The sequence below is a fragment of the Vombatus ursinus genome, unplaced genomic scaffold (genome assembly GCF_900497805.2).
Source record: "Vombatus ursinus unplaced genomic scaffold, bare-nosed wombat genome assembly UNPS02012602.1, whole genome shotgun sequence".
Lineage (NCBI taxonomy): Eukaryota > Metazoa > Chordata > Mammalia > Diprotodontia > Vombatidae > Vombatus > Vombatus ursinus.
Window position 1 is genome coordinate 3,955,148 of NW_020952380.1, and position 27,644 is coordinate 3,982,791.

Below are 27,644 nucleotides of genomic sequence, written 5' to 3' on the forward strand. Positions count from 1 at the left end.
CCTGATATGTGTTATCTTCAAAAGCTCATTTTATATATCCATAACTATCATCACTTAAGTATAGTATTTGATACTAGCACTAATATTTAAGCCTGGCAGTTCTAATAAAGAACCATATTTAAAAAATTAAACACTAGCTCAGACAAAGCAGAGTCATGGCATATGACCTATTTTCCTTATTCACATGATCATGAACTGGTGGCATCCTACCATCATCTTCTAAACAGTAAATACTTTAAAAGTTGAGTGACTGGAAATAAACTTACACTTAAATTAGAAAAGTTTTAAGTCTATAGCTCAGGATGAAGATTATGTCTGGTTGAAATGTCAGACTGGGTATGTGAGGCATCAAGGAAAAGTATTCATCCTTTGGGGATGTCTCTCATGCCTGGATTGCACTACTTCTCACCTCTGCCCCTTGGTATCCCTAGTTTCCAGATCAAGTGCATGAGACATTTCCCAATCCTCCCAGATGTTTGTACCTCCCACCCAAAAATTATCTTGTATTCATATTCATGTTGAATACATATTGTGTGTAGTTGTGTTTAAGAGGCAATGTGACATAGTGGATAGAATGCTAGCCTTGAAGTCAGGGAAACCTGGGTTGAAATCCCAGAGCAAGTTATGCAACCTCTTCATGGTATAAGTAAGTCTCTAAGATTGTAAATTTTCAGAAGTGTTTGTATTGGTAAAGAGAATTTCTTCATCTGGGCACTCCCTATACCAATGAAATTATAGATCCATATTTATAATATTGATGTTATTATTTAAATTGCTCTTCTGGTTCTGCTTTCTTCATCTACATCAGTTCATACAAGTCTTTTTATAAGTCTTTGAAATCATGGCCTCATTTCTTACAGTATAATAGCATTCTGTCATACTTACATACCACAATTTATTCTGCTATTCCCCCAACTGATGGACCTCCTCTTCGTTTTTAGTATTTTTCTACCACAAAGGGATATTATCATTATTTTTCTATAATCAGGACCTTTTTATTTCATTGGTCTCTTTTCAACTAAAGACCTAGTGGTAGTAAGGTTGAGTTAAAAGGCATGTACTATTTAGTAACTTTTGTGTATAATTCTAAATTGCTTCCTAGAATGGTTATACTCATTCAGAGCTCGACCAGCAGTGCATCATTGTGCCTTTTTTTATTCCCCACACTGCTCCAACATTTGTTACCTTCCTCTTTTTTGGTTATCTTTGACAATCTGATGATATATGCCAATAAAATGGACAACTTAAATGAATTAAGTAAATATTAGAAAATATGAAATATCCAAATTATTAAACAAAGAAATTGAGAATTTTAACAACACAATTTCGGAAAAATAAATGGAACAAGATATATGTGAGCTTCCCAAGAAAACAACCCCAAGACTAAATTAATTTATTCACAAATGAATTCTATCAATTATTCAAAGAATAATCCCAACTTTATATAAACTGCTTGCAAAAATAGCAAAAGAATTAATCTTACCAAATTCCTTCTATTATAAAGATATACATAAGCCAGGGAGTCAAAATAGAGAAAGGACATTATAGGCCAATATTCCTAATGAAAATTGATGCAAAAGTATCAAATAAAATATTAGCAGAGAGGCTTAAAGAACATATCACAAAGATTATGCATCATGACTGGGTCGGATTTATGCTAGTCACAGATGATTGGTTTAATATTAGGAAAACTATGAACTTAATTAACCATAGTAACAGCAAACAATTTTGAAGACTTTCATAAACATATGAAGAATCAAATGAGCATAACCAGAAATGTCAGTGAATAAGAATAAATGAATACTATCTTTAAATTTCTATTTTTTTAATTAGTGAAATAAAACAAGCATTTCCATAACATAGTACAATAAAAAAAGATGATTACATATGAAACTGCAAATCTATAATGTACAACTTGCTATTCCTTTAAAATATATCATAAAGTTATCATGTAACTTTCTTTTATTTCTCACCCCACCCCACCCCAAGATGGCTGCCATTAGACAAACAACTGCTCTGTGCCAGGCACTGTGCTAAACACTGGGGATAATAAAAAGAGGCAAAAGACAGTCACTACCATCAATGAGTTCACAATTTAATGAGGAACTGACAAACTAATGAACATTTATTCAATAACAACAACACTGTAAAGACAAAGAACTCTGAAAACTCTGAGAACTATGATCAATTTAATGACCACTCATGATTCCAAGTGACTGACAATGAAGCATGCTATCTAACTCCTGATAAGGAGTACACAGTTCGGAGTGCAGAATGAGACTAATATTTTTTTAATGTGGCCAATCAGGGAATTTATTTTGCTTATCTCTAAATATTATTGTAAGAAATTTGTTTTTCTTTTTTCTCCCAATGGGGTGGTGGGAGGGTGGGAGAGGAAATAGATTTCTGTTCATTAAAACCAATAAAACTTAAATTAAAAAAGAAACCACAGGTTCAATCCAAATCCTGCATCTTTATACATGCTACCTCCTCAATAGAATGTAATCTTTTTGAGGTCAGGGACTTTGGCTTTTGTTTTTGTATTGCCTGGCATTGTGCTCTGTATGTAACAGGCTCTTAATAATGCTTAAGTACTTTATAACATGTTCATTGATTAATGGGCAAACCATTAAGTAGATATTTTTTAATGGGATGGAGGTAAAGGGAACAGAGTTAACAAGCAATTAGGAAGAGAAAAAGTAAAATAGCTGTTGTATCACCTTGTGACGCTTAAATTTCCCTGGTTAATGATGTTGCTCACTTACACATTTAACATTGTTATTTATGTATTTATGGGAAGGAGGGGGTGGCCTTAAGAGAGAAAAACTATCTCCTTGTTTCCTCCCCCATTATTTTTCATTTCTTCCCATTACTTTCACTGTTTGATCCTCTTTCCTTGTTGGAACCCTAATGAATTTTATTATTTTAAATAAGATAATGTTTTCTTTTAAATAAAAGGTTCATATCTATCTTTGACTTTGTGCTTAACTATCTTAAGGGAAGCCTTATTTACTTCTTATACTGAACATAAATCTACCACTACTTCTACTTTTATCTCTATTTTTAAATTCTATAACATTCTCTAAAATAAATGGACTCTACATACTAAAACAAATTTTAAACCCTAAACAGTAAACAGTTCCCTAACATCTTTTAATGCTAGGATACTTCTTATTACTTTTTAGAGTTAGCAAGAATGTTACAGTTCATGCTCATCAGTAAGAAACTCCCTAAGGCCCCTTGTATGCTTTCATTCCTGATGAGCTCCAGATCCTACAAAGATAGTACATTCTGGAAGGTCAGTGTAATTATGCTAAAGTCAGAAGTCATTAAATTTTTGTCAGAATATTTTTGTCAGTATCCATCATCATTATGAACTCAAGTACTCCTCTATTTTGGCTCCTTAATTCCATTCTTAAAGTCATCATAAGTCAAAATTCTATTTTGGGGAGAAACTGAAGCCAAGTATCACATACCGCAGACGGAGTAGTGTTGATTTTCTTACTTACAGATACTACAAACATTAGATACGCCCAACTTTCTTTTTCTTTTAGAAATTACACTACCAACCATACCTCTTTTTCCTGATCCCCTCAGATACTTGTACCTTCCCCACCCAATTCCCTTCTACTTATTTTGTTCATATCTTTTATATACCTATAGACACACCTGCTCAACATGCACCTAGACATGGGTGCATAGAGAATTGGCTTACAAGCCAGGAAGAATTGGTTTCAAGTATGATACCTAACATATACTGGCTATGTGACCCTGGCTAAATCATGTAGCCTCTCAATGTTATAGACAATGCTCTAAGACTTTATTAAGTCGTGGTGAAGGTGCTGACTTGAATTGGTAGAGGGAGTTCCTTATCTGGGGATTCCCTGGCTAATGTTTTTTATACCTGTTTCTACTTTTGCTTAGCAGCCATGGTATTGAGGGTTAAGGAGGCTGAGAAAGCACATGTCTAGCACAACTGACATGCTTCACGTCAGGTGATTTATCAACTGGAAAATGGTAGTAGTGAAGTTGGAGACAAGAAAAGTATATAATTATATGACTGTACTACTAAAAACTTAAATTATTCCTTCCCTTCTCCATCCTCTTTTTCCAGGTGTTCAGTGCTGTCATGGTTTCCTTTCCCAAGTTCTCCCTATACATCAAAGACTACTTATGTTTTAGCGTAAATTAGTTTCAGAGCTGATTCTGAGCTAGCTTGAAAGACTGGAGTCCTAGGATCTCGTTATAGAGTATATTTCCAGCATTCTGGATTGTGAGATTATTTTAGCTATAGTCCAAGGACCTGGAATACCCAGAAGAGCATTTTCCTAGTGGCTATTCCCTTTCTCTTCTCAACTAGCCTCACCTCCTTCTCACTCCCAGATATAACTTAACAAGAATTCATTCTAGCCATGCCTTCTCCTGTCTAGAATATCATTGCCTAGCTCTCCTACCACCCAAAGCATAGATGTAATGTGGTTGGAGATTTAAGTATAGGTCCTTTGTCTTTTAAAGATAGAATATCTATTTGTGAGAAGCAGAATAAAGGAAAACTGTTAACCTTGGCATTGTATATAGATATTGTAGAGCTAACAAAAGAAAGAGAAAATGGAAGTCTCATTTATGTCAAAGTAATACCATTTGCATGAATTTGTATGAATAGCTCACTATTCCTTTCTAATTGCCCTATAGCACAGTATTCTTTTCTTTTTTCTTTTTTTTGGCAATTGGGGTTAAGTGACTTGCCCAGGGTCACATATCTAGTAAGTGTCAAGTGTTTGGTCTGAGGCTGGATTTGAACTCAGGTTCTCCTGACTTCAGGGCTGGTGCTCTATCCACTGTGCCACCTAGCTGCCCCCTACTGTGCACATTCTTGCAGGTGCATTGAGATAAATTTATTATAAATTTCTTTGAATAAATAGCAATATTTATATATTACATTTTCATATTATAGCTATTATTAGGAATACTTATGTGTATATCTACCTCTCTACTAAAATGTAAACTTGTTCAAGGATTATTTAAAATTTTCTGTTTGAATTCCATGTAGGGTCCATAGTTTTTTTTTTCTGTGACCTCCATTAGGTCCTCAATGCTGCTTGACTCCTAATCTCATTCCTCACAAACACTGTTGCAAAGCTCACATTCACAGCCTATAAAATTCACTTGCTTCTAAAGACTTAGCCTCCTAAAACATCTGATGGGCCTGCCTTCAATTCCCTACATTCACTCCTTAAAACTTTCCAGTATCCTCATATATTCTTTCTTCTTTCCTTCTGCTTCAGAAAAAGAATTATCCTCATCCCTCTCTAAAACCAGTTTCTCTGTGGCATAGTGGATAGAGGAGTGGACTGGAAGTCAAGGAGATATGCACATAAATCTTGATTCAGGGTCTTACTAATTATATGACCCTGGGCAAGTCATTTAACCTTTCTCAGCCTTGGTTTCTTCATTAGTAAAATGAGGATAAAAAGAGCCACCACCTCACAGGGTTATTGTTAGGATCAACTGAAATAACATGCAAAACAGTTTGTAAATCTTAAAGTACTATAGAGATGATTGCTGTTATCATAATCATCATCATCATCATCATCATCACTGATTGTTGTAGTAACAGTAATACCACTTTCTGCTTCCTCCAAGACCTTGTTTCAGCATTCATCTACTTTCTGTCTTGCCTCTTAAATCTTTCCTTCTTCCCTAGATTCTTCCCACATGCTTCTAGACCTGTTCACACCTTCTTAATCCTAATTAAGCATTCCCTTGAATATTCTACTCCCTCTTCCAGTGGTCTTGTCTTCCTTTTCTCCCCTTCACAGTCAAATTTGTGGGAAAAGAGGCCTATTCTTGAAGTTTTTTTTCCTTCATCTTCTCCTCTTTTCTCAAATCCTTGCATCCTCAGTACTCCACTAAAAATGTTCACTCAAAGCTCACTGATGACTTTCTTACTGCCAAATTCAAGGTATTTTCTCAGTCCCCATTCTAACTCTGAAAGTGGGTGTTCCTCAATGTCCTGTTCTTATATCTCTCCTATCCTCCTTGTACATTTCCTATATTGACACTCTCATTGCCTTGACTTTGATCACAGTCTCCATAAATGATTCCTAATCTCTTAACTCCAGTGCAGATCAAATGTTTAACCCTAGACTCACATTTCCAATGGACTATAGGACATCTCCACCTGAATGGCCTACCAACACTTCATACTCAATCTATCCAAAAGCAAACCTTTCTCTCCAAACTTGCCTCTCATTCTGACTTCACTATCACTGCTGTTACCATCACCACCATTCATCTTGTCTATGTCTGAAAATGTTTTTACGTTTTACTCTACCCTCTCTCACACTTCTAAAATATCCCATCAGTTCCTAAGTTCTGTTGATTGCATCCATTACATCCCTCCCTCATTTCTCTTCTGTTTCCACTGCTATAGCATCATAGTCCACTTTTCATATACTTAATATATATGCTTATACTCCTCATATAATTATTTCATGCAAATATACATGCACATATACAGATATACTTCATATACTTGAATTATTTTGCATCAATCATAACCTTACTACAATGGAAGATCTGAGTTCTTTGTAAAGTTTAAAGCACTATATAAATATCATTATTGTTATTTTATTATTACCTAGCAATTACTATCTAGAAATGGAGAGGCAACAGTGCTGCTAGTAACCTAAATGAGAGCATTCATTCCATTCGGATTCTAAGGTTGCCTATAGGTAGTATATCAAAGCAAGGAGGGCCCAAATATCTGAGCCAATCTTCCTAAATTGATTTAATTTTACTTCTAGAAAAGCAGTGATGTAATAGATAGAAAGCTGATCTTAGAACAAAGAAGACCTGGTTTCAATTCTGGCCTATGACAATGTGATGGCTGTGTGACTCTGTGTGATGATCAACTTTGATAGACTTGGCTTTTCACAGTAATACAATGATCTAAGACAATTCCAAAAAAAATTAGGGTAGAAAATGTTATACACATCCAGAGAAAGAACTATAGAGTCTGAATGCAGATCAAAGCCTACTATTTTCTTTTTTTTGTTTTTTTTTCTTTCTCGTGATTTTTCCCTTTTTGTTCTGATTCTTCTTTCACAACATGACTAATGTGGAAATATGCTTAATTATGATTGTACATGAATAGCCTATATCAGATTGCTTGCTGTCTTGGGGAGGAAGGGAGAAAAAAAATTTGAAACTTAAAATTTTATAAAAGTGAATGTTTAAAACTTAAAAAAATAAATTAATTGAAAAAAGTGTGTTGACAGGAGAGAGAGCGAAAGTGAGAGTGAGAGAGAGAGAGAAAGAGAGAGAGAGAGAGAGAGAGAAAACACAAAACAGGTAAGACTTGATTGTGGCAGAGCAGTGCAGTTATCAGGTGTCTGGTTACCTGGGTGACCTTTCCTGTACATCTATGTTTATGTTCCAATGTGTTTTGTGTATCCCTGGGGAAAGTCTTGTGCATTTATATGTGCTATGTGCTCCTTGCAGCCTTATGCAATGAAAACACCAAAGGGTTGGGCAATGTTGATTTTCTCATAAAGTCAGCTTTAAAAAATACCTTCTAAATCCTCCTATATTCTCTGATATGTTACTGTTAGAAATTGTGGGACTCTGACAGAGACCTATTATCTTGTACCTCCTCCAGCTCTTTTCATAGTGCCCTTCACAGAACGTGTACTTAATGATTTTTGTTGAATTGAATTCCAGCACTGAACGGCTCATATACATTGGTCTCCATAGTTTGTTGCTCATATAGTACAGACATCAATTTACACCTTTTAAAAATTTAGAGGGAAGAATGACCATGATATTGATCTGGTACAAAATATTAATTCTGGCATACTGAATAAATAAATGGAATTATACCCTGGTTCAATACAAAGGTAAAACAAAAGCAGAGCCCTATAAATTGAAAATAAGCAGTGAGATTAGAAGTTGACTTATAAGAAGCTATAAAATATGCCCAAGCAGTTCAAAAATACCAATATACAACTTAAAAACCCCACCTTCCCAATTTATTATTATGATTGCCAGAAAATTTTTGATGTTCCAAAAAATTACAACAAATAAAAGAGACAATTAGGGGAATAATTTTCTACTCCAAATTTTTGTTCTATGAAAAAGTATAGAAAGGGAAAATATTTACACTGATTTGCTTCAGCTTGAAAAGGATGCCTTTGTTTTCCATTATCCGTGTGACTGATCTGTTTTATGAAAGTTCTGAAAATGACATTTCCTGAGATGATGAATACATGTTTATGCATCCATAAACCAAATAACAAGGAGAGATTTTCATACTCTCTATAAACACATTACCTTGCTAGGGAATGGTCCATGGTCATCCAAATAAGTGGAATTACCTAGGGAAAAAAAAGAAAAGTAGGAGATGAGACAAGAGCTGTATTATTTACTTAGAATAATTATACTAATTATATCATCTGTTGATGTCCTAATCCAGGGCCTCACTGTGGAATTGAACTTAACTCAAATTCTAAAAGTTCTAGAAGCTTTTGTACAAGTTCTAGTCAGACCTACAAATCTAGAAAGGCACATGCCCAGCCCATCAATAAACAATTATTAAGGGCCCACTATGTGCCAGAAAGCATGTTAAGCACTAGATGGACTATTTGTCTGCTGTCACTCACCTAGCAATAGACTCATTGTCTGCTGAGGACTGGTATGCTAGATCAGTTTATGACTAGAAAGCTGACTACAATTGGACTAATTTTTAGGTTATCATAGCAATGATAACTTATGATTGTAAAAGTGCTTTATTGGTTATAAAATGCTTTTGTCACATGACCTTGTTAGATAGTAGATGTAAAAATGATTCCAGATGAGAAACTGAGGCTGAAAGAAGTTAAAATGACTTGTTCATAGTCACAGAGCTAGTAAGTGTCAGGATTGGGAGCAGACTCCATCTGATTAAAAAACTAAAATTTTCTCCCACTACACTAAAATATGTAAACAATTTAATGTTGTTAGTGAAAAGAAAATAAGTCTTTTTAAGAAAATTAGTGCTTTTTAAAGTAATTCCTTTTTAGAAAACAATGCAAAATAAAATAATCAACACCTGCATTTATCAGATAAAATTTTGGTTCATTTTATATTTCTTGGTTTATAGTTTTGATGGCTTACAAATATTGTACATACAAAAAACAGAGTTTATGTTAAATGCATATGGCACAGATGTCAGGCCATGAACAATGAACTGCAATATTAGATTAAAAGTATTTTGGAGAAGCAATCACAGAAGGCTTCATTAGAGGATTTCCCATAGCTTGAGGTCACCTTTTCTTTCCCATTGAACAGTTCCTTTCATAATTACTACTCTTTCTCCCTATGTTGTCCTCATGAATTCATTCTTTGGCCCTTCAATTTCCTCCCTTCCTTAGAGAGAAAAGTTCTGCTTGTCTCCAGTAAAAAAAGTATGTTCTCATAATTTTCAGTTATTACTTTTAACTGCAAAAGACTTGATCATCCCAGAATATTAGTCATTTGTTCTAGTACCCTAAAATGAAAACATCACTTAGAAATCTATTATTATGTGAATTTTCCTAGCTTTTTTCGTGCTTACAAAAAGGATAAGATTTGATTAAGCTTATTTATAGCTTTAAATCTGTGATTCTGAGTACTATAAATTTGTTGTAGTGATAGTTATGTGAACTGATGCAGTAGAATCATTGAATTTTAGACCAAGGAGGAACCTAATGGACAAAGCACTGCCTCTGGAGGTAGAGCATCTATGTTTAAATCCCACTTATGACACTACCTGTTTACCTTTCAGCAGATCATGAAACCTTTCTGGTCTTCAGTTTCCTCTTTTGTAAAATGAGGGGATTAGACTAGATGGTGACTCAGGTCCCTTTCAGCTCTGCAGCTATGATCCTGTAATCTAGTTTAACCCTCAGTATGGTATAGATGAGGAAGTTGAGACTTAATGTAGGAAGTTAAGTGACTTTCTCGTGGTCACACACATAGAGCTACTTGCAGTAAGGTCTAGAAGACAGATTTCCTTATTTCTCTATCTACTATATCACATTCCCTTTCTACAAGGGTTGCTATGTATTTGTAATCTGAGTTTACAGGTGATTTGAAGATGGAAGCTAATCTAAGTATATCTCAAGACTATATACACTAATGTAATGTAATATAATACAACAACATTAATATAATATAATTTTGACCATATAGAGGGATCTGCCGAGAAGAAGACAATTAAGAAATAAGAGAAGCAATTATTCAGTCCTGAGGAGGAGTTAGCTTTCCCCAGTAAGGAAAAAAGGATGAGTTAAAAAATTGGAATACAAGGAAGAAATAGATGTTTCATTAGTTTAGCTCATCTAGGAAAGGGAAGGTAGATAAACATTAGCAACAAGACCTTTTGGTTTCTGTTTTGTTCTACACTTATTAATTATCTTGTCTAAACACTTTCATTTTTTATTTGGATTTTATATAATTATAAACTATCTGATATTGACAGTAATGAATATTAATCATTATCACATAAGACCGGGAATTAAGGAACTTGTGAGGCTAAATGTTTCTGCATCTATAGAGGGAATATATTTTAAAATGTCAATGGGGCTTATATCTCTATAATACTTAACCAAAGAAAACCGTAATTCTAAAAACATTCAAATGATTATGGTAAGCATGTATATTACAGCCCTTAAAAGTACAAAATATTCCCACTCTCTTATCACTCTAACAAAGTCTCATACAATTTTCTTGATGTAAAAGAACTTTAACCATTATCTAAACCAATCAGTTCATTTTGGGGAAACTGAAATCACAAGTGCTGAAATGGCTTGTCCAGTCACACAGAAGAGTCAGAACTGAAATTTTAACCTAAGTTTCAGATTCAATGTTTTTTCTACATTTTCTCAGGTGAAAAATGAGATTTTGTTTGTTTTTTGCCTGAATCTATGATTTCAGAGTGGAGGGGAAGGGGTCAAGCTTTTATTAAGTGACTATTATATGCCAGAAAAAGCAAAAAAAGCTTTGCTATTATTATCATCTTGGGGCAGCCAGGTGGCGCCATAGTGCATAGAGTGCCAGGCCTGGAGTCAGGAAGATTCCTCTTCCTGTGTTCAAATTTGGCCTCAGACGCTTACCAGTTGTGTGACCCTGGGCAAGTCACTTAACCCTGTTTGCCTCACTTTCCTCATCTGTAAAATCAGCTAGAGAGGGAAGTGGCAAAACCACTCTAGTATCTTTGCCAAGAAAACCCCAACTGTGGTCACAAAGAGTCAGATAGAACTGAAAAATTGCTGAAATTATTATCTCATTTAATCTTCACAACAACCCTGGGAAGTTGGTGCTATTATTATTGTCATCTTACAGATGAGGAAACTGAGGCAGGCAGTGGTTAAATGACTTGCCTGAGATCACACAGTTACTAAATGTTTGACACTGGATTTGTACCCTGACTCCAGGCCCAGGTTGACATCCACTGTGCCACTTAACTGGGATCTCCAAATGAGGAAACTCCTTTTTATCAAAGCACCTGAGCACATTTTCTGAAATTCGTCATATCAGAGAATTGCCTCAAGCACTGCAAGTGGTTAAGTGGTCTACAAAGGGTTACAGCCACCATGTCTTCCTGGTTCTAAAGTCAACTCTTTATCCAGCGTGCCAGGTCACCTCTCTCCTTTAAACATAGAATTGCTGTGGCATTTTAAATAGTGCCAGTGTCCTAAAAGGGGCAGCTAGGTGGTGCAGTGGATAGAGCCCCAGGCTTGGAATCAGAAAGACTTCCCTTTCTGAGTTCAAATCTGGCCTCAAACACTTACTAGCTGTGTGACCCTGGGCAAGTCACTTCACACTGTTTGCCTCCATTTCTTCATCTGTCAAATGAGCTGGAGAAGGAAATGGCAAAGCACTCTTTGCCAAGAAAATCCCAAAAGGGATCATGAAGAAGTCAGACACAACTGAAAAAATGTCCTAAAAGGTTATCCATAAGCTTAGCCTTAAATACTAATTGTACCAACAATAGTGCCTTGCAAACTGATTCTAAGAGCCCAACATCATGTTTTGAGTGTCTTTGTTTTCCTTGACTCATGACTACCCAGGACATTTCATGAGATTGAGAGTTGTGTCGGTTGTACTGTGCCACATGGAAAACAACTGACAAAAGAAACTTTCAGTTCATTCAAGAGAGTTCAGAAGGTCACTTAGACAAGTCACGTCTTTTTATTTCCAAAAAATACACAGATTACAGGAGGCCTGACAGGGAGAGAGTACTCAAAAAAAAAAAAATCCTCAGCAATTCTTTCTGCCAAAAGAGCAGGACAGAGCTGTTCTTGGATCACATGCCATGACATCATCTTCTATACCGTATTTGACCTACCTAATAGAGGAGCCATAGAAGCATCTAGAAAGAATCTTAGCAATCACTTAATCATAGGGTACTTCACTATTTTTGTATCATGGATCTCTTTGGCAGTGTGGTGAAGCCTATGGATGCCCTAGTCACGATGTTTTTAAATGCATAAAAGAAAATAATAGGATTACAAAGGAAGTTAATTTATATTGAAATAAAATTGTCAAAATATTTTTAAAAAGGGTTTATGGACCCCAGGTTAAGGACTCCTGATCTGATACAACTCACTCATTTTACAGTCAAGGAAACAAACTTACAAAGGGGAAGTAATTTGAGACACAATCTTTCATTATTATGCTAGGTCTCATAAAAACATGCAGGTTATCAGTGACTGACACATGTATCCAATAAATCCATTATTTCATCCATGTGGTCATCACCGCAGACAACTCATCCTTCACGCCTTGTTCTTCATGACTTGCTAGGACTAAAGAAACCTCCTATACCAGGTGAACAAACTTATAGGGACGAGCCTCACTGTACTTACCTGGCTTACCTTTTAATCAACAGACATAGTCCATTAATGGCCCCATAATAAAAAAAATAGGCTGGTAGCAGCTAGGTGACACAGTAGATAAAGAGCGCTGGGTCTGGAGTCAGGAAGATGAGTTCAAATCTGGCTTTAGACAATAACTAGATGTGTGATTGTGGGAAAGACACTAAACCCTCCTCATCTGTAACATGAGTTGGAGAAGGAAATGGCAAATCACTCCAGTATCTCTGCCAAGAAAACCCCAAAAGGGGTCACAGAGAGTGAAATGGTTGAACAACAACAACAGAACCCACCAGAACTTAGATGATACTGATATAGCCTTCAAGGAGCCAGGGTTACCTTTACACTATAGTAAGGTTTTAGAGAAAAACTTGAGCGGTGACACCGATAATAATAGCACATAAATAAATAAGAGAAGCTATAGAAACAAAAGTACACAATGCCAGAGCTAGCTCGGTGTTGGGAGGCTCCAAAAGAAAGTGTGGGAGAGAAGAGGTATTAGGCTGACTACCAAAGTGAAGGTCTACAGAGCCATTGTGCTGACCTCATTGTTGCATGCCTGTGAAAACTGGACAGTATACCAGCGCCATGCCAGGAAACTGAATCGCTTCCACTTGAATTGTTTTAGGAAGGTTCTGAAGATCACCTGACAGGATAAGATATGAGACACTGAGGTCCTTTCTCAAACTAAACTGCCAAGCGTTCAAACTCTACTGCAGAGAGCACAACTACGATGGGCTGGCCACACTGTTCGGATGCCAAACATACACTTGCCTAAAAGACTATTTTATGGAGAAATCACACAGGGCAAGCACTCACATAGCGGTCAGAAAAAATCAACACAAGGACACTCTCAAGGCATCTTTTAAGAACTTTGAAATTGATTGTGTGACATGGGAGACACTGGCACAGTTCCACCCAGCATGACATGCCCTCATCAGAAAAGGTGCTGTGCTCTATGAGCAAAGGAGAAGTGAAATAGCTCAAGAGAAACGCAAGACACGCAAATTTAGAGAACCCACTCCAAATGTTCACATGGACTATTTGTGCCTGACCCATGGTAGAGCATTCCGAGCTCGTATTGGTCTCATCAGCCACAGCGGCTGTCACTTGACTCTAGCACAGTGATGTCATTTTGGTCCTCTTCACAGCGTATTGGTCTCATCAGCCACATCACACTGTCACTTGACTCTAGCACAGTGATGTCATTTTGGTCCTCTTCAAAAATGAAGGACAATAATCAAGGAGGTATAGATCTTGAAATCTTCAGCACAAAAGAAGAATGCCACTCTCCTCCCATGATGAAGGACCTAAGGCTCCTCCTATCTTGCTAGTGAGAGCCCCCCTAATTCCCTTTAATTTTAAGTTTCTGAATCTGAAAACGTATATAAATGAGCCCTCTTCAACTTTAGCAGTCCTTGTTCCATTGATAAGCTATCTTACTGAACGTATTTACCAAGTCCACTAATAAAATGGTGGCCACCAATTTCGAGTCCTCAACATGGACACTATAAATTTATACCCACCAACTCATTGAGAAAGTTGTAATATGTCTGTAATTATGGCCTGTAATATGGTCTTTCTGATATCACAGAAATGATAATGCAATTGAGAATGACTTCTTCCAGTGGTATGTATTCCATTTGATGATGAGAGCAACAATTCACATAGATATGCTTTATAAGAGTATCCTAAATGAATGAAGATTGAGTTGGCCATTGGGGTAATAGTACTAAAATTAAGGCTTCAGTTTCTTGACTATAGAATTGGATTATGGCAAGGGTCTGAATTAGAGCACTTCCTATGAAGCTGAGCATTCATGCTTTGGTTCCATTGAGAGTGACATGTTTTCTGACATGGTTATGAGCAATCAGAGGCTTCCTGGTTTTTCCCCAGTATGGTGGCACAGTACCAAAAAGGATTGTTTCTTGAGCCAGGAAGTCATTCACCTTGTGGGCCATAAGGAATAAGGAGAGATGACTTCCAATGTCTTTATTTTAAGAATGTTACTTTAAAGCACTATTTTCTATGATAGATATAAATACAGTATGAGTATAAGTCCATGAGCACAGGCATCATGTCTTAACACAGTCTTCTTGTATTAGCAGCAGCAGCACCAATAGCAACAAGCAGCACCAACAGCAACCAACAGTAGCAGCAGCAATGGTAATAATAATGATAATAATGGCAACATGTATAGTGCTTTAAGTTTTGCAAAGCATTTTACAAATATTATTTCTTCTGATCCTCACAAGAACCCTAGGATATAGGTGCTATTATTATCCTCATTTTCCAGATGAGGAAACTGAGTGAGTCAGAGGTGAAGTGATTTGCACTATGGTCACACAGCTAGTATATGCGGCTTGATTTGAACCCAGGTTTTCCTTACTGCAGGCCTAGTGCTCCATGCACTGTGCTACCTTGTAATTTATATGGGCTTAATAAACGTGTTTTTGAATTTAATGAAATCTGGTAGGCCAAACACACACACACACACACACACACACACACACAAAACAACCCACTATTTTGGGAGCAACCCTCAGTAATCAAATCAACTGAGGAGAGTGAAAAAAAAACCTTCCTGTACATAACTCAATAACAAGTGAAAGATTAATGAGGTAGCATTTCTAAAATAAAACTATTTTTCTTCCCTATTAGGTAGCTTGGTAGTACTAAAAGGGAGTCATTTGCAGTCTGAGTGCCATATGGTCTAATGGAAAGAGCATTGGCTCAGGACTCAAGAGTTCTCAAAAATTTCCTGACTCTGTAACAGACCAGACCCTTTGGGAAAGTCTTGTGTAACCTGTATTTAACAACTTTCTCTTCCACAAAATTGGGAGAGTAATAGCTAACATGGAGACTTTAAGGTTTGCAAAGCATTTGTGTACATTTTTATACTCATACAAATCTATGAGGTATGTCTCACTGCCCCCATTTTATAGATCAGGAAACTGAAGCTTGGAGAGGTTAAGTTATCTATCCATGGTAACACAGCTATTAAGAGTGAAAGGCAATGTTCAAGCTGAGGTCTCCTCTGAATCCAAGTTCAGTATTCTTTTCTAAGAAGAGAACCATCTATCTGTCTACTACTTCACAGGCAATATGAGTGAAGGAATGTGGAAGTAATTTGTACAATTAGTAAAAGGATTACATACATCTAAGATTGAAAGTGAAGTGGATCATTCTTGGGCACCCATTGGAGGGTCCTAGAAATATGCTTGTGTTGTCATATAGATTATTTTTTTTTCTAGCAGAGATGAAATCTTTTAGCATATTAGAAATCTCATGTGATATGGAACTGAGAACTATGGAATTCTAGTTCTATAGATACTTGATTTTGTTGCAATGTATCATGGAAAGATAGCTAGTTAACTACATAAGCTTTACAGTTTCTAGATGAGGGGAGAGGGAAGAAATAATCATTTACTAAGCATGCCAGACACTGTGTTAAGCACTTTATAAATATTATTTCTTTTGATCCTTACAACCACCCTGAGATATAGGTGCTAGCTATTATTACTCCCATTTTGCAGTTGAGAAAACAGGCCGAAAGAGGTCAAGTGACTTGCTTAGAGTCACACAGCTCATAAGTGCCTAAGGCTTCATTTGAGCTCAGATCTTCCTGATTCCAGGCCCTGTGCTCTATGAATTATGCCACCTACTTGCCTGGCTGACAAATGGAGAAACCAAAGGGATGCCATCCCAGAACAACCAAATTAAATCTTCTTTTTAGGGTTGATTATTATGAATACAAAAGCCAAACTACTCTCAAAAGTTCAGATGATGCAAGGTATTGGTTTAAGCTATACGAAACAAACCAGCTAAGAGGTTCTAATACTTTAGATATAGTTGTGTGGCATGGGATAAGTCAAGTAACAGCTCTGAGTCTCAGTTTCCTCATTCATAAAATGGGGAAAATAATCATAGCACATTCTTCATAGGGTTGCTATGAGATGCAAAGGAGACAATGTATGTAAAGTGTGATGTCAATATTGCCTATTGTCATTTTATGAAGATAAATCCTCCTTTCCAATAAAAAGCAAAGAGAAACAAAAGATCTCATCTTAATTATGCCCTGCCTCCATCAGAATGCCTTGTGTGTGCCCTGCCAATGAATGAGCTAGTCAAAATGGAAATTCTAAAGAATTCCAAGAGAATTGGAAGTACATTAAGTCTGTTCACTCAGTGTAGTCTCCAAGGATATGAGGAAAAGAAGGGGAGAGGTTCCAAGCCAGCTCACTAGTCCATCCCATTTATGGCTTTATTGGAACTTCCTTTACTAAGTGATCATCTCTTGATGCTTGTGGGTTTTGCAGAAAATGGAATAGTTCCTTTCCCTCAAATTTGTATCTGTTGCCCAGAAGCTCTAACCTTACTAGCCTTTTTCTTAAGAATAATTTTCAGACACCATAGTGTGTGTGTGTGTGTGTGTGTGTGTGTGTGTGTGTGTGTGGAGAGAAAGAATACAATCACTTTGGGACTTCTTGCCCACTCTATTATTCTATTTGATTCTCCTATATTTTATGAATATTAAGAGAAAAAAGGTGAACTCCCTCCCTCTTTTTACTATTTTCTCTTTAACCAACCAGGTGTGTAGATAAAGAGGTGAAGTTACTATCTGGATAGATAAAAGGATCAATAAATAGGCTTTCTGCATATTCTTTGTGCACATGCAAAAATCAGAGATGGGGGCTCTTTGGACAAACCCAACCTAAGATACACAGATCTCACTCCAGCTAAGCACCCGTTTTCAGGTTATGAAGGAAGGAAGGAAGGAAACAACCATTTAATGAGCACTTACTATGTGTTAGATAAAGTCAGGAATAGAGTTGGGAGGAGAGCAAAGGCAAACCAACCTCTACTTCTCCACAAAATGGAGGCTCCAGAAAGCTCACCAATGGAAAAAGGGGGAAGAGATTTGGGAAAGGATATTCTCATGGCCAAAGAGGGGACAAAATTTCTTAAGTCTGGGGGAGGATTTCTCCTCTGAGGACAAGAAAGGATACCAGCCTTACTATTATCCAAAATGGTAAAAATTAACTGAAGATAGAAATATTCAAGTTAAGGGGAAAAAAGAAACTAACCAGGTAAAGAAACACATCACTAACTTATATGGGAACGTATGACATTAAAAAAAAATTATCAGTTTCATATATTCAAGACCAAAACATGTCCCTCCATTGTAAGAGGAAATCAGGAAAAGAGATCTGAAAAAATTAACTTTAATTCACTGAAATGCCCCTAATGGGTCAATTTTCCATAGAAAGTAATCTGATCTGACAGTCTCCCTCAACTCTTTGATATACTGTATTCTTCAGAACATCAAAGGGCTGCCTGAGAAGAGGAGCATGATTTCCATATCATAATCACTAGGTATTTGTTATTATTTCTATTTTTGTTAATATGGTGTCTAAAGATCTATAAATAATTTTTTTCTCAATACTTGGACTAGTTTTAGCAAGGTGCAAATCCACTTTGCACCATGGGGAATAATTTGCTTTTATTTTTGTAGGCTAACAGGATCACAAAGGAATTTATTTTGTTTGAATCAGTCCCAAAAGAATAAAAATACTCTGAACTTAATTTCCCTTATGGAAATTCAGTATAAAATACATTATCAAAGAATTTGTTTCCATAGTAAGCAGGCTTTCTTCAAATGTGCATAATAATTACAATCCCTTTTTAAAAAAAAAATCAGTTCAACAAGTTTTAAAAAATAATTACAAGTAATTGGCGTTGTTTGTTTATCTGAGACCAAACCTAACCTCCCTCCTGATTTCCAGTCTTGTATCATCAACTGCCTATCATACATTTCATACTAAATCTCCCATAAACATCATAAATTCAACATATTCAAAACACAACTCATTATCTTTTCCTACAAATCCATCCCCCTTCCAAACTTTTCTATTTCTGTGGAAGCCAAAATTATCCCTTCAGAATCCCAAGTTGACAGACACAGAATCAGTCTTGACTCTTTTCTCTCCTTCAACCCTCATATACAATCAATTGACACATCTTGTAAAATTTCTAATTGTACAACAACCCTTGAGTCCATCACTTTCTCACCGCTCAAGGGGCCACCCCTTTAGTTTTTCAGGCCTTCATTAACTCTTATCTGGACTAATTGTAATATCCTTCTAATTGGGTCCGTCCACTCTACAATCCACAATTCACAGCTGCTAAAATGATTTTCTTTAAGAGTAAAACTGACCATATCACTCTTTTACTCAGCAAACTAGAGGGTTTCACTAATTCCCAAAGAATACAATACTTTGTTCAGTATTTAAAATCCTTTACAGCTAAGTCTAAACCTACCTTTCCTGCCTCTCATATTATGCATTACTCCTCTTCCCTTTCTCTACAATCCAGCCAAACTGGACTTCCTGTTGTTCCTTACACAAAATACTCAATCTTCTGTCTGCATAATTTTGCTCTGGTTCAAAATCAGAATGTATTTGGCTCCACGGCTTTGCCATTTAGAATTCATTGTTTCCTTTAAGACTCAATTCTAGCATATATCCTACATGAAGCCTTTCCTGGTTTCTGTCCCTTCTCCTACCCTCCCTGCTCCATGCACCAAGATGAGTATGTCTCCCCTCCAAAAACTGCCTTGTATTCATTTAGTTTATATTCTTCATGTGGTTTTATATGTAAAAATTGTCTTCTTTGATAGAATCCAAACTCCTTGAGGACAAGCTTATTTCCTTAGTTTCTTTGTATCCCTGGCATACTGCCTGACAGCTATTAAGCACATAATAAATGCTTGTTGAATGATTGATACATTAAAAATGTTTTATACAACCTGATTATATAGGAAATCATTCTTTTCTAAAATGCATATGAGAAAGTATGAGTCTAGATTATTTTTCTAAAATCAGTGCCTATGATAAGGCATAATTTCCACATTGCATCCCCTGGGAATCACAGGATTGTATTGTCCCTGCCAAAAAAATTATGCTGATTTTCCACTTTCTAGAAGTAACCATGGGTTGCTTTTCTCTAAGTGACAACAATCCCTACACACTAGCTTTTGTTAACAATGAGAAGTCTGTATGCCATAATGAAATGTTTTCAATAACACTCATTCCTTGTAATTAATGCAGTCCAAAGAAAATAGGCATTAAGATGAAATTGCTGGTAAAGCCTTACTTTCTTTTCAAGAAGATAATTGTCCTCTAATAATTAAAATAAGTGACCTTTGTTATCTATTGGTATAGCCAACTCAGATACATGGTCAAAATCTTAAATGTTTACCTGACCAGTTGAAAAGCAAAAATATTAAACACTAAAATTTATCCCTATTCTTAAAAAGTAAAATTAAGCACTCTAGGCAATAAACATAAATTACTTAACCTAGAATCAATTATAATTTTAGTAAAGAGCCTTCCCTTTTAATTTGCTTTTTTTAAAAAGGTTGCATATTATGTAACTCAATTTATACTATACTATTCATTTTCCATTAAAATAATCTAAATACATATTTTATATTGTCAAGTATAAATAAGAATTATAGATTTACTTCAGCATTGGAAAAGACTTTAAAGATCACCAAGTCCAATTCCCTCATTTTACTAATGAAGAAACCAAGGCCCAGATGGCTGACTCACAGTTACACAGTCAATTAATTACACGAGGGATTCAACCAGAGTGGATTTTTTAGCTAGCTAAAGCTTATTCTTTTACATGCCAAAACTTTTACATTTTACTTTAACTATTTCTGAGGAGAAAATATTCTAAAATGCATTGATTGCACATCTTTAAAATTCAACTCAAAGGCCACCTTTTCCATTAACTCCAGTCCACTCAAAGGAACTTTCTTTGGCACATGGCACTTTGTACCTTTCCATCTGCACTGACTCATTATATTATATTTGTACAAATTATATTATACTAATTTGTGCAAATGTTGAAAACTCTCTCTGCCTTTTACTAGTAGAAGCTCTATGAGGACTAGGGTCTTGTCTCTAACCCGTGGGCTCCCACATATCCAGCACAATTTTCTTCATGTGATGTAGTAAGCGTTCAGTGAATATTGAAGTAAACCTGCCCTGCCTTCCTAAACATTGGAGATTGAGCATGTTTTGAAGGCTCAAGGTAAGTTTTTATGAACACCAGTAACTGTATTGGAATGTGAGCCCTCAGGGACTTTTGAGAAATAGATGAGGGTTGGTCCTTATGCTAAACAGTCCTACTCTACCCTGCTTTTACAATTCTGTCTCCTTTCTCTGCTGTTATTTCTCAATGCTATAATAACTTTAAAAAAAAATCACAATGAAATCCCATCAAATTTTATAATTTTGTGATCCTATGAAATTAGCATATAACAAAGATAATCAACAAACTATTCTGATCCCATGGTCAAATTACAGGTCCTTTTTTAATATGAACAATCAATCAACAAGCATTTACTAAGTGCTGATTATATAAAAAACATGAAGCACAACTTTTAAAAAGTAATAATTACTTTGGAATTGGTCCAGGAATTTTCTTATTGGGTGAGTGATTTTATTATGATCATATAGAGTTGGAGAATAATAAATGTCAATGAGAGAAGGAGGTGCTGCAATGGTGCTATCAGATTTTTAATTTCATCCTATTTGATTGCTAGTTACCCAAAGGGAATATTCTAGCCCTCCTTTCCCTCACTGCAATTTAAACACCTGTTCATCCAGCTGTTACAGCTTTTTAAAAAGGTCTTTCTTATCAGCAGGCAAGTCAGTGCTCTCCTTTTATTCAACTGATTCAAAGCCCATGAAGTTGTCTTTAGTGAAACAATTTTTATTATTTTCCAGATGTGCAAAAGCAGATGCTATTGGAAACACTCAGAAAAAAAAAGTTTTCAATACGGTAAGAGACAGGTGAAACATAAGAGAAGACAGGGTGGTGGAGAGGAAGGGAGGAAAAAAGGGAATAAAGATTTATTAAGCACTTACTACTGGAGAAGGAAATGGTAAAGCACTCCATTTTTTCCAAGAAAATCCCAAATGGGATCACAAACAGTCGGAAGTGACTGAAATGATCAAATAAAAGCAATAAACTCCTACTGTGTGCCAGACACTGTGCTAAGAGCTTTACAAATATTATCTCATTTGATCCTCACAATAACCTGAAGAGGATGTGTGTTATTATTATTATTCCCATTTTATAGATAAAGAAAGTGAAGCAGACAGAAGTTAAATGATTTACCTAGGGGCACACAGCTAGTTAAGTGTCTCAGGCAGGATTTGAGCTCAGATCTTCCTGACTTCAGGTCATAACCTTACATGTGGGTGCTCTGTCCAAAGGAATATAAATTTTGATTGCTTATACTTCAAAAGGTATCTTGGAGTTTGGGGACTAAATTTTTTTTCTTCCCTATTTATTCTACCATTTTAAAAAAAACAGGACAATTAACTCATCTCATGTCATTTTCATTTATGATTTCTTGAAATATAGCTCTGAAAAACCAGGTTTTTTTATAAAGACCATTGTGATTCAAATTGAGCTACTTGACTATGCCTTCAAACCCAAAATCACTCTGGCTTTCACTGATTGGCCAATAATAGGTGCTAGCCCAAGCCTCACTTGCTCATTGTTTGGGTTTTGATGGCTAAGAGTGAGTGTAAATAGCAACTGTTTCTGTTCTGTTCAGAAACTATGAGGGTCCTCCCCTCCCAGACTGGTTCTTTTATGAAGACAAACTAGGTCATCTTTTGCCTCAATTCTCACCTAGTCTTTCATTACTAAAAGGGCCTTACCTCAGACAAACTGAGACCTGGGAAAGACCTTGGCTTAAAAAGGCCAGCGTCTCCCATTGCATACGGGGCCATCTCCAGTCATCCTGACCTATGTCTTGCCACTGGACTCTGGTGACTCTGGAGGAGAGAGTGGGGCTGATGTCTTTGCACAGCTCTGCCTTACTTAAATCCAGTTCACTTGAGAGTTAAGACAGCACCTTCCTGATGTCATTGGCCCTCTTTGAGAACCAAGGAACAACAACAACAACAATCTTGCCTCCGGGATCAGCGCCTTATCCACTATGCCACCTAGCTACCATAAGGAACACCTTCTAAACCAAAAGTAAGTACATGTAGGTTCTAGCCCTAGACCAGTCACCTGGCTGTGGCTTGTGGAATAAGTCACAACCCCATGGCACCTACTTCACCATTTGTAAAATGGAGATAGTATCTGCTCTAACACACATAGTTATTGTGAGAATTTGATGAGATAAAGGATGTGGAAGATTCAAATATTACAAAGTGTTATATAGAAGCATTATTAGCTATTATAAAATATACATCATCTGTTTTTTTAAACAAATGTAAGAATTTCTACATGCAAATAAGCATTTGTTCTTTGAAGTAGTTACCTTAAAGGAAAATACATTTACTCTGATGATGATGCCCGTGCTCACAACATTTATGAAATGCCTCCTTTGGAAATGTCTTCACAGATCATTTATGAGACATATAATTCAACTCATTCTTAGCAAATATTTATTAAGCATTTCCTATGTCCTAGGCACTTGGCTAGATGAAAAATGATCATTCCTGCCATCAGGAACCTAATAATCTACGAGAGGATATATGAAATGCATGCAAAAAAGTGAGACACAAAATAAAACTGTAATGAGGCAAAGAAGAGATCCAGAAAAAAGGGCTATAGGAAAATTTGATTAGAAGGAAATCACTTTTAGCTGGGTTAGGGATGAAAAAACCCTGTATGGAGAAGGTGATGTCTGAGCTAGGTCTTAAAGGAAGGGAGAAATTTCAAGAGACAGAGATAGAGTAAGAGCTACTACTCACTCTGAAAAAAAATATGTATATACACAACACACTTTTAAGTTTAATCCGAATTATTCCAGTTTTCCCCATCACTTTCTGAAGTCTAGACAATTGACAAAACAACAAACCAAGCCCTAATTTGTAGTGTTAGTCTATTTCTGGAGTATAACTTCTCACACTGAAAATTTAACAATCAGCTCTGATTAGCTGGTAGGAGGTAGCTCCAGCATATCCTTGAGTAAGACTACGTATTAGGCATGAGCATGGTCCCCATGAGTTCAGAGAGGTAGAAAAATATTAGAAAATATTAGACATTAGAAGATATTAGAAAATATCAGGAAGATATTAGAAAAAAGTTAACAGTTCAATTTGACTAGTATTAATAATATTTAATAATTATATTCAATAATAATATTATTAATCATATTTATGTAGTACTTTAAAGTTTACAAAGCTCTTTACAAATAATATCTCATTTGATCTTTACAACAACCCTGGGAAGCAGGACTATATAATACATGAAGGGGTGTAATATATAAAAGGACTAGAAAAATGGAGTTTTTGTGCCAAATAGAGAGATTCCTACTTGATTATAGTGGCAATAGGGAGCCCATGGAGTTTATTGAGCAGGGGAATGACACAATCAGACCTGTGCTTTAGGAAAGTCACTTGGGCAGGTGTGTGGAGGAAACAATGGAGAGAGGAGAGATTTGAGAAAGAGATAGATGCATTTGGCTATTGCAATATCACAGGTGAGAGTTAATGAGAGTTTGCATAAGAGTGGTGGCCATGGGAATAGAGGGAAGGGGACAGATGCAAGAACAGTAGAGGTTGAATTGCTAAGACTTGGCAGATAGATAGAGTCAGGGAGAGTAAGGAGAAGGCTGACTCCAGGGCTGTGGACCTGGGTGATGCAAAGATGATAGTGCCCTCGATAGAAACAGGGGATTCTGGAAGTGGGATGGGTTTTGGAGGAGCAATGCTGAGTTCTGCTTTTGTGTTTGAGATGCCTGTGGGACATTCAGCTTCAGTAGGCAGTTGGCGATTCATGACCAGGTCTCAGGAAAGAGCTAAATCTTGATATATAGAACTCAGGCAGTCACGTGCCAGCAAATGCTTAACAATTGACTCTGAAAAAAACGTACCCATGACACACTTTCAAATTTAATCTTAATAACAATTTCTCCATTGCTTTCTTAAGTTTAGGTGATAAATAAGACAATAAATGCAGCCCTGATTTTTAGAATCTGCTGATTTCATAGGTAGACATGCTCATACTGAAAATTTAACAATCACAATTTGCTTGAGCTGTCTCCAGCGCACCCCACTGAAAGGCATCTTCCTGGAGTTGTTAATTAAACTCATGGGAACTAAAGGGGTAACTGTGATGATGTGTAGAAGACAAGACAGCCCAGGGCAGAGCCTTACTGGGTTTATTCACAGGTAAGGAGAGGGATTAGGATAGTAATGAAGATTGAGGAGGAGCAGTTAGACAGATAGAAGGAAAACCAAGGGAAAAGAAGGAGAAAAGTGTCCAGGAGGAGAGAATGGCTAACGTATATTTCATGTGTATATCATCATAGATGATACAGAGAGGTCAGGGAGGATGAGTAGCAAAGCACTAATCCTTATTTGTACACTGCAGATAAGTAGCCTCTAGAGATGTAATAACTCATTAGGAAGTCTCAGACTAGTGTATTCGCTCCCCAGCTGAAATGTGGTTTCCTTATACTAATAGTCCTTAGGTCCACAGTCTTTAGGAGGCATGATTGTACCTGACCTCTTTAGTACCTCAGCTTCTTGAGGGAAGAGACTTTGCTTCCCTGGCATCTAGCAAGACATTGTATATAAAACATGTTGAATACATGTTTGTTGAACAGAATTGAATTAAAGGAGGGAGAGGGTGTGGTTCCCCAGATTCTATTGGAAGAGGGTGGGTGGCGAATGTTGAGCTTTGAAGAAGAGGGGGAACCAAGTTTTCCTGAAAGAATGGACAAAAACATTCTTTTGACAGAGGTTGACTGTGTGAAAGTGGTAAATCACTCAATGGCTCCTGAGAATTTCCGTCAGTAAGGAGCTGCAAGTAGATTTGTTTGACCGAGATAAGAGGGTAGTTGAAGATGAAAATCACTTATGTAAGGAAGTAGAGTCTTTTAAGTTGGTGGTGGAGCCTTTTAAACTCAAGTTCATGCTTTAGCTCAACTTAAGAAGTAAACAAAAGTCACTCAGGGGTCTAAAAGAAGGAACTGACTAATGAAAGGATCCCATGCTGCCTATGCATATCAAAGATTGGAGAGGGTCAACTGGAAGACTTTCTCTGAAGGCAATTGCTTCCAATCAAAGGTTCAAGATCACTGTAATCTGAAGGCACAGCAGAACAGGAATAAGCAAAAATATTACAGAAGAAAAACTGGCAAAACAGTGATTTCTCATGTAAAGAATGAGAGGAGGAAAACCTTTTAATGGGTACATGAAAATATGGTTGTTGAAAGCTAGCATCAAAACGTGTATAATTTTTAAAAAGCAGAAAGCATTTTGTTTCTCTGAGCTCTCTCTTCTTGTAGGTGGATTTGTGGGCTGTGGCCCGGGGACTGTTGATAATGGTTGAAGCTGTACTTACTTTGTATGCATTTCTGATGGGAAATTACTTTTTGCTAGTCTGACAACTTGCTTTGGTGCTTCAGGGAAATGCATAAACAAAAAGGGAAAATCTACTGGGCATTTCACATAAATTGTGCTAAAATCTTGTGCATATGAATAAGATATTTGAATAGTTATTGTGGACTCGGAAAGACTGCAGATGAAATGTGTTATAATAGCAAAGTCAGTGTTATGCAGATTAACATCTAATAGGGCTAGAAGAATCATCCCAGCTGTGATTGTACTTTCATGTATATTAAGGACTTCATACTCCCCTTCATGTGTTCTAGTCTCCAGCAGAGCTGCACAACTAATTGTTTTCTAGTCTGTAAGAGGATTTGTCATGCTGGCATATCTAGATTGTCAATTTTAACTTTTGAGGAACATATCATCTTTTCTTCTTTTTACAGGGTCTTCCAATGGACAAAGAATTTTGAAAAAAGCTGTAAGAATGCTGAAGTCAGCCTGGCTAGTAAGCTTCACAAAATTATCTGAGAAATCTAATAGACATAGTCAGGTAAAGCTTAGAAGAAGAAAAAAAAACCAGCGGGCTTCCTCAAATTCCACTTCCCTTGTTTCTATTATCTGCTCTATTCAAAAGGATTAAAATATGAAGAATAAAAAAGACCTTCTGTCCTGGTACACAAAGGTGGATATCAGTAGCTAGAAGTCAGAAATTTCTCTACAGAGAATGTTGGGAAGTATGTTTTTTTTTTAATATCCCTTTTAATATTTAAAGGCTTCAATGGATCTGTGATCTCATAGTTAAATATACTCCCTCCATTATTATTAATAAGATTATTGCTCATAGTGTCCCATTCAGCCTCCACTGAGGAGCTACCCAACATTCCTTATGTACTTTTCTCTAGGTCTTTGAAAGTTTTGTTGGCACCCCAGTAGTACTCAAACTGTGCATCCCTTGCTGTAGGTATATAGCCAACCTATTTCATTTATTAATCATAGATCTCCTGAGTGATACATTTTCTTATAAGTTGACAATGTACTTCAGTTAACCAAGAAAAAATTTATTGAGTATCTAGCTACTCTGTGGCAGGTACTGTAGTGAACCCTGATATTATAAAGAAAAAAAAATGTCATACCTTCAGGGAGCTTACTTTCTATCTGGGGAGATAATACATGCATATATAGGTTATATAAGATATTTACAAAATAAATACAAAGAAATATGCGGTAGGATGAGGGAATCATTACTAGTATCTGTTGGAATCAGAAATGGTCTCATACAGAAGATGTCACTTGATCTGAGCTTTGAAAGATAGTAGGGATCCTAAGAGAGAGAGATGGAGAGAGAGATGATTCCAGTGATGAGGGTCAGTCTATG

The 27,644-nt window shown here is 36.4% G+C and overlaps 1 protein-coding gene across 1 annotated transcript in view; it reads right to left on the reverse strand.

Annotated features, from left to right (window-relative positions):
* Positions 1-27,644, reverse strand: part of UST (uronyl 2-sulfotransferase) — a 384,341-nt gene that overhangs the window by 227,430 nt on the left and 129,267 nt on the right. The window contains exon 2 of the mRNA XM_027857975.1: positions 8,332-8,375. Within this exon, the coding sequence (XP_027713776.1) occupies positions 8,332-8,375 (44 nt within the window). The remainder of the gene's footprint in view (positions 1-8,331; positions 8,376-27,644) is intronic.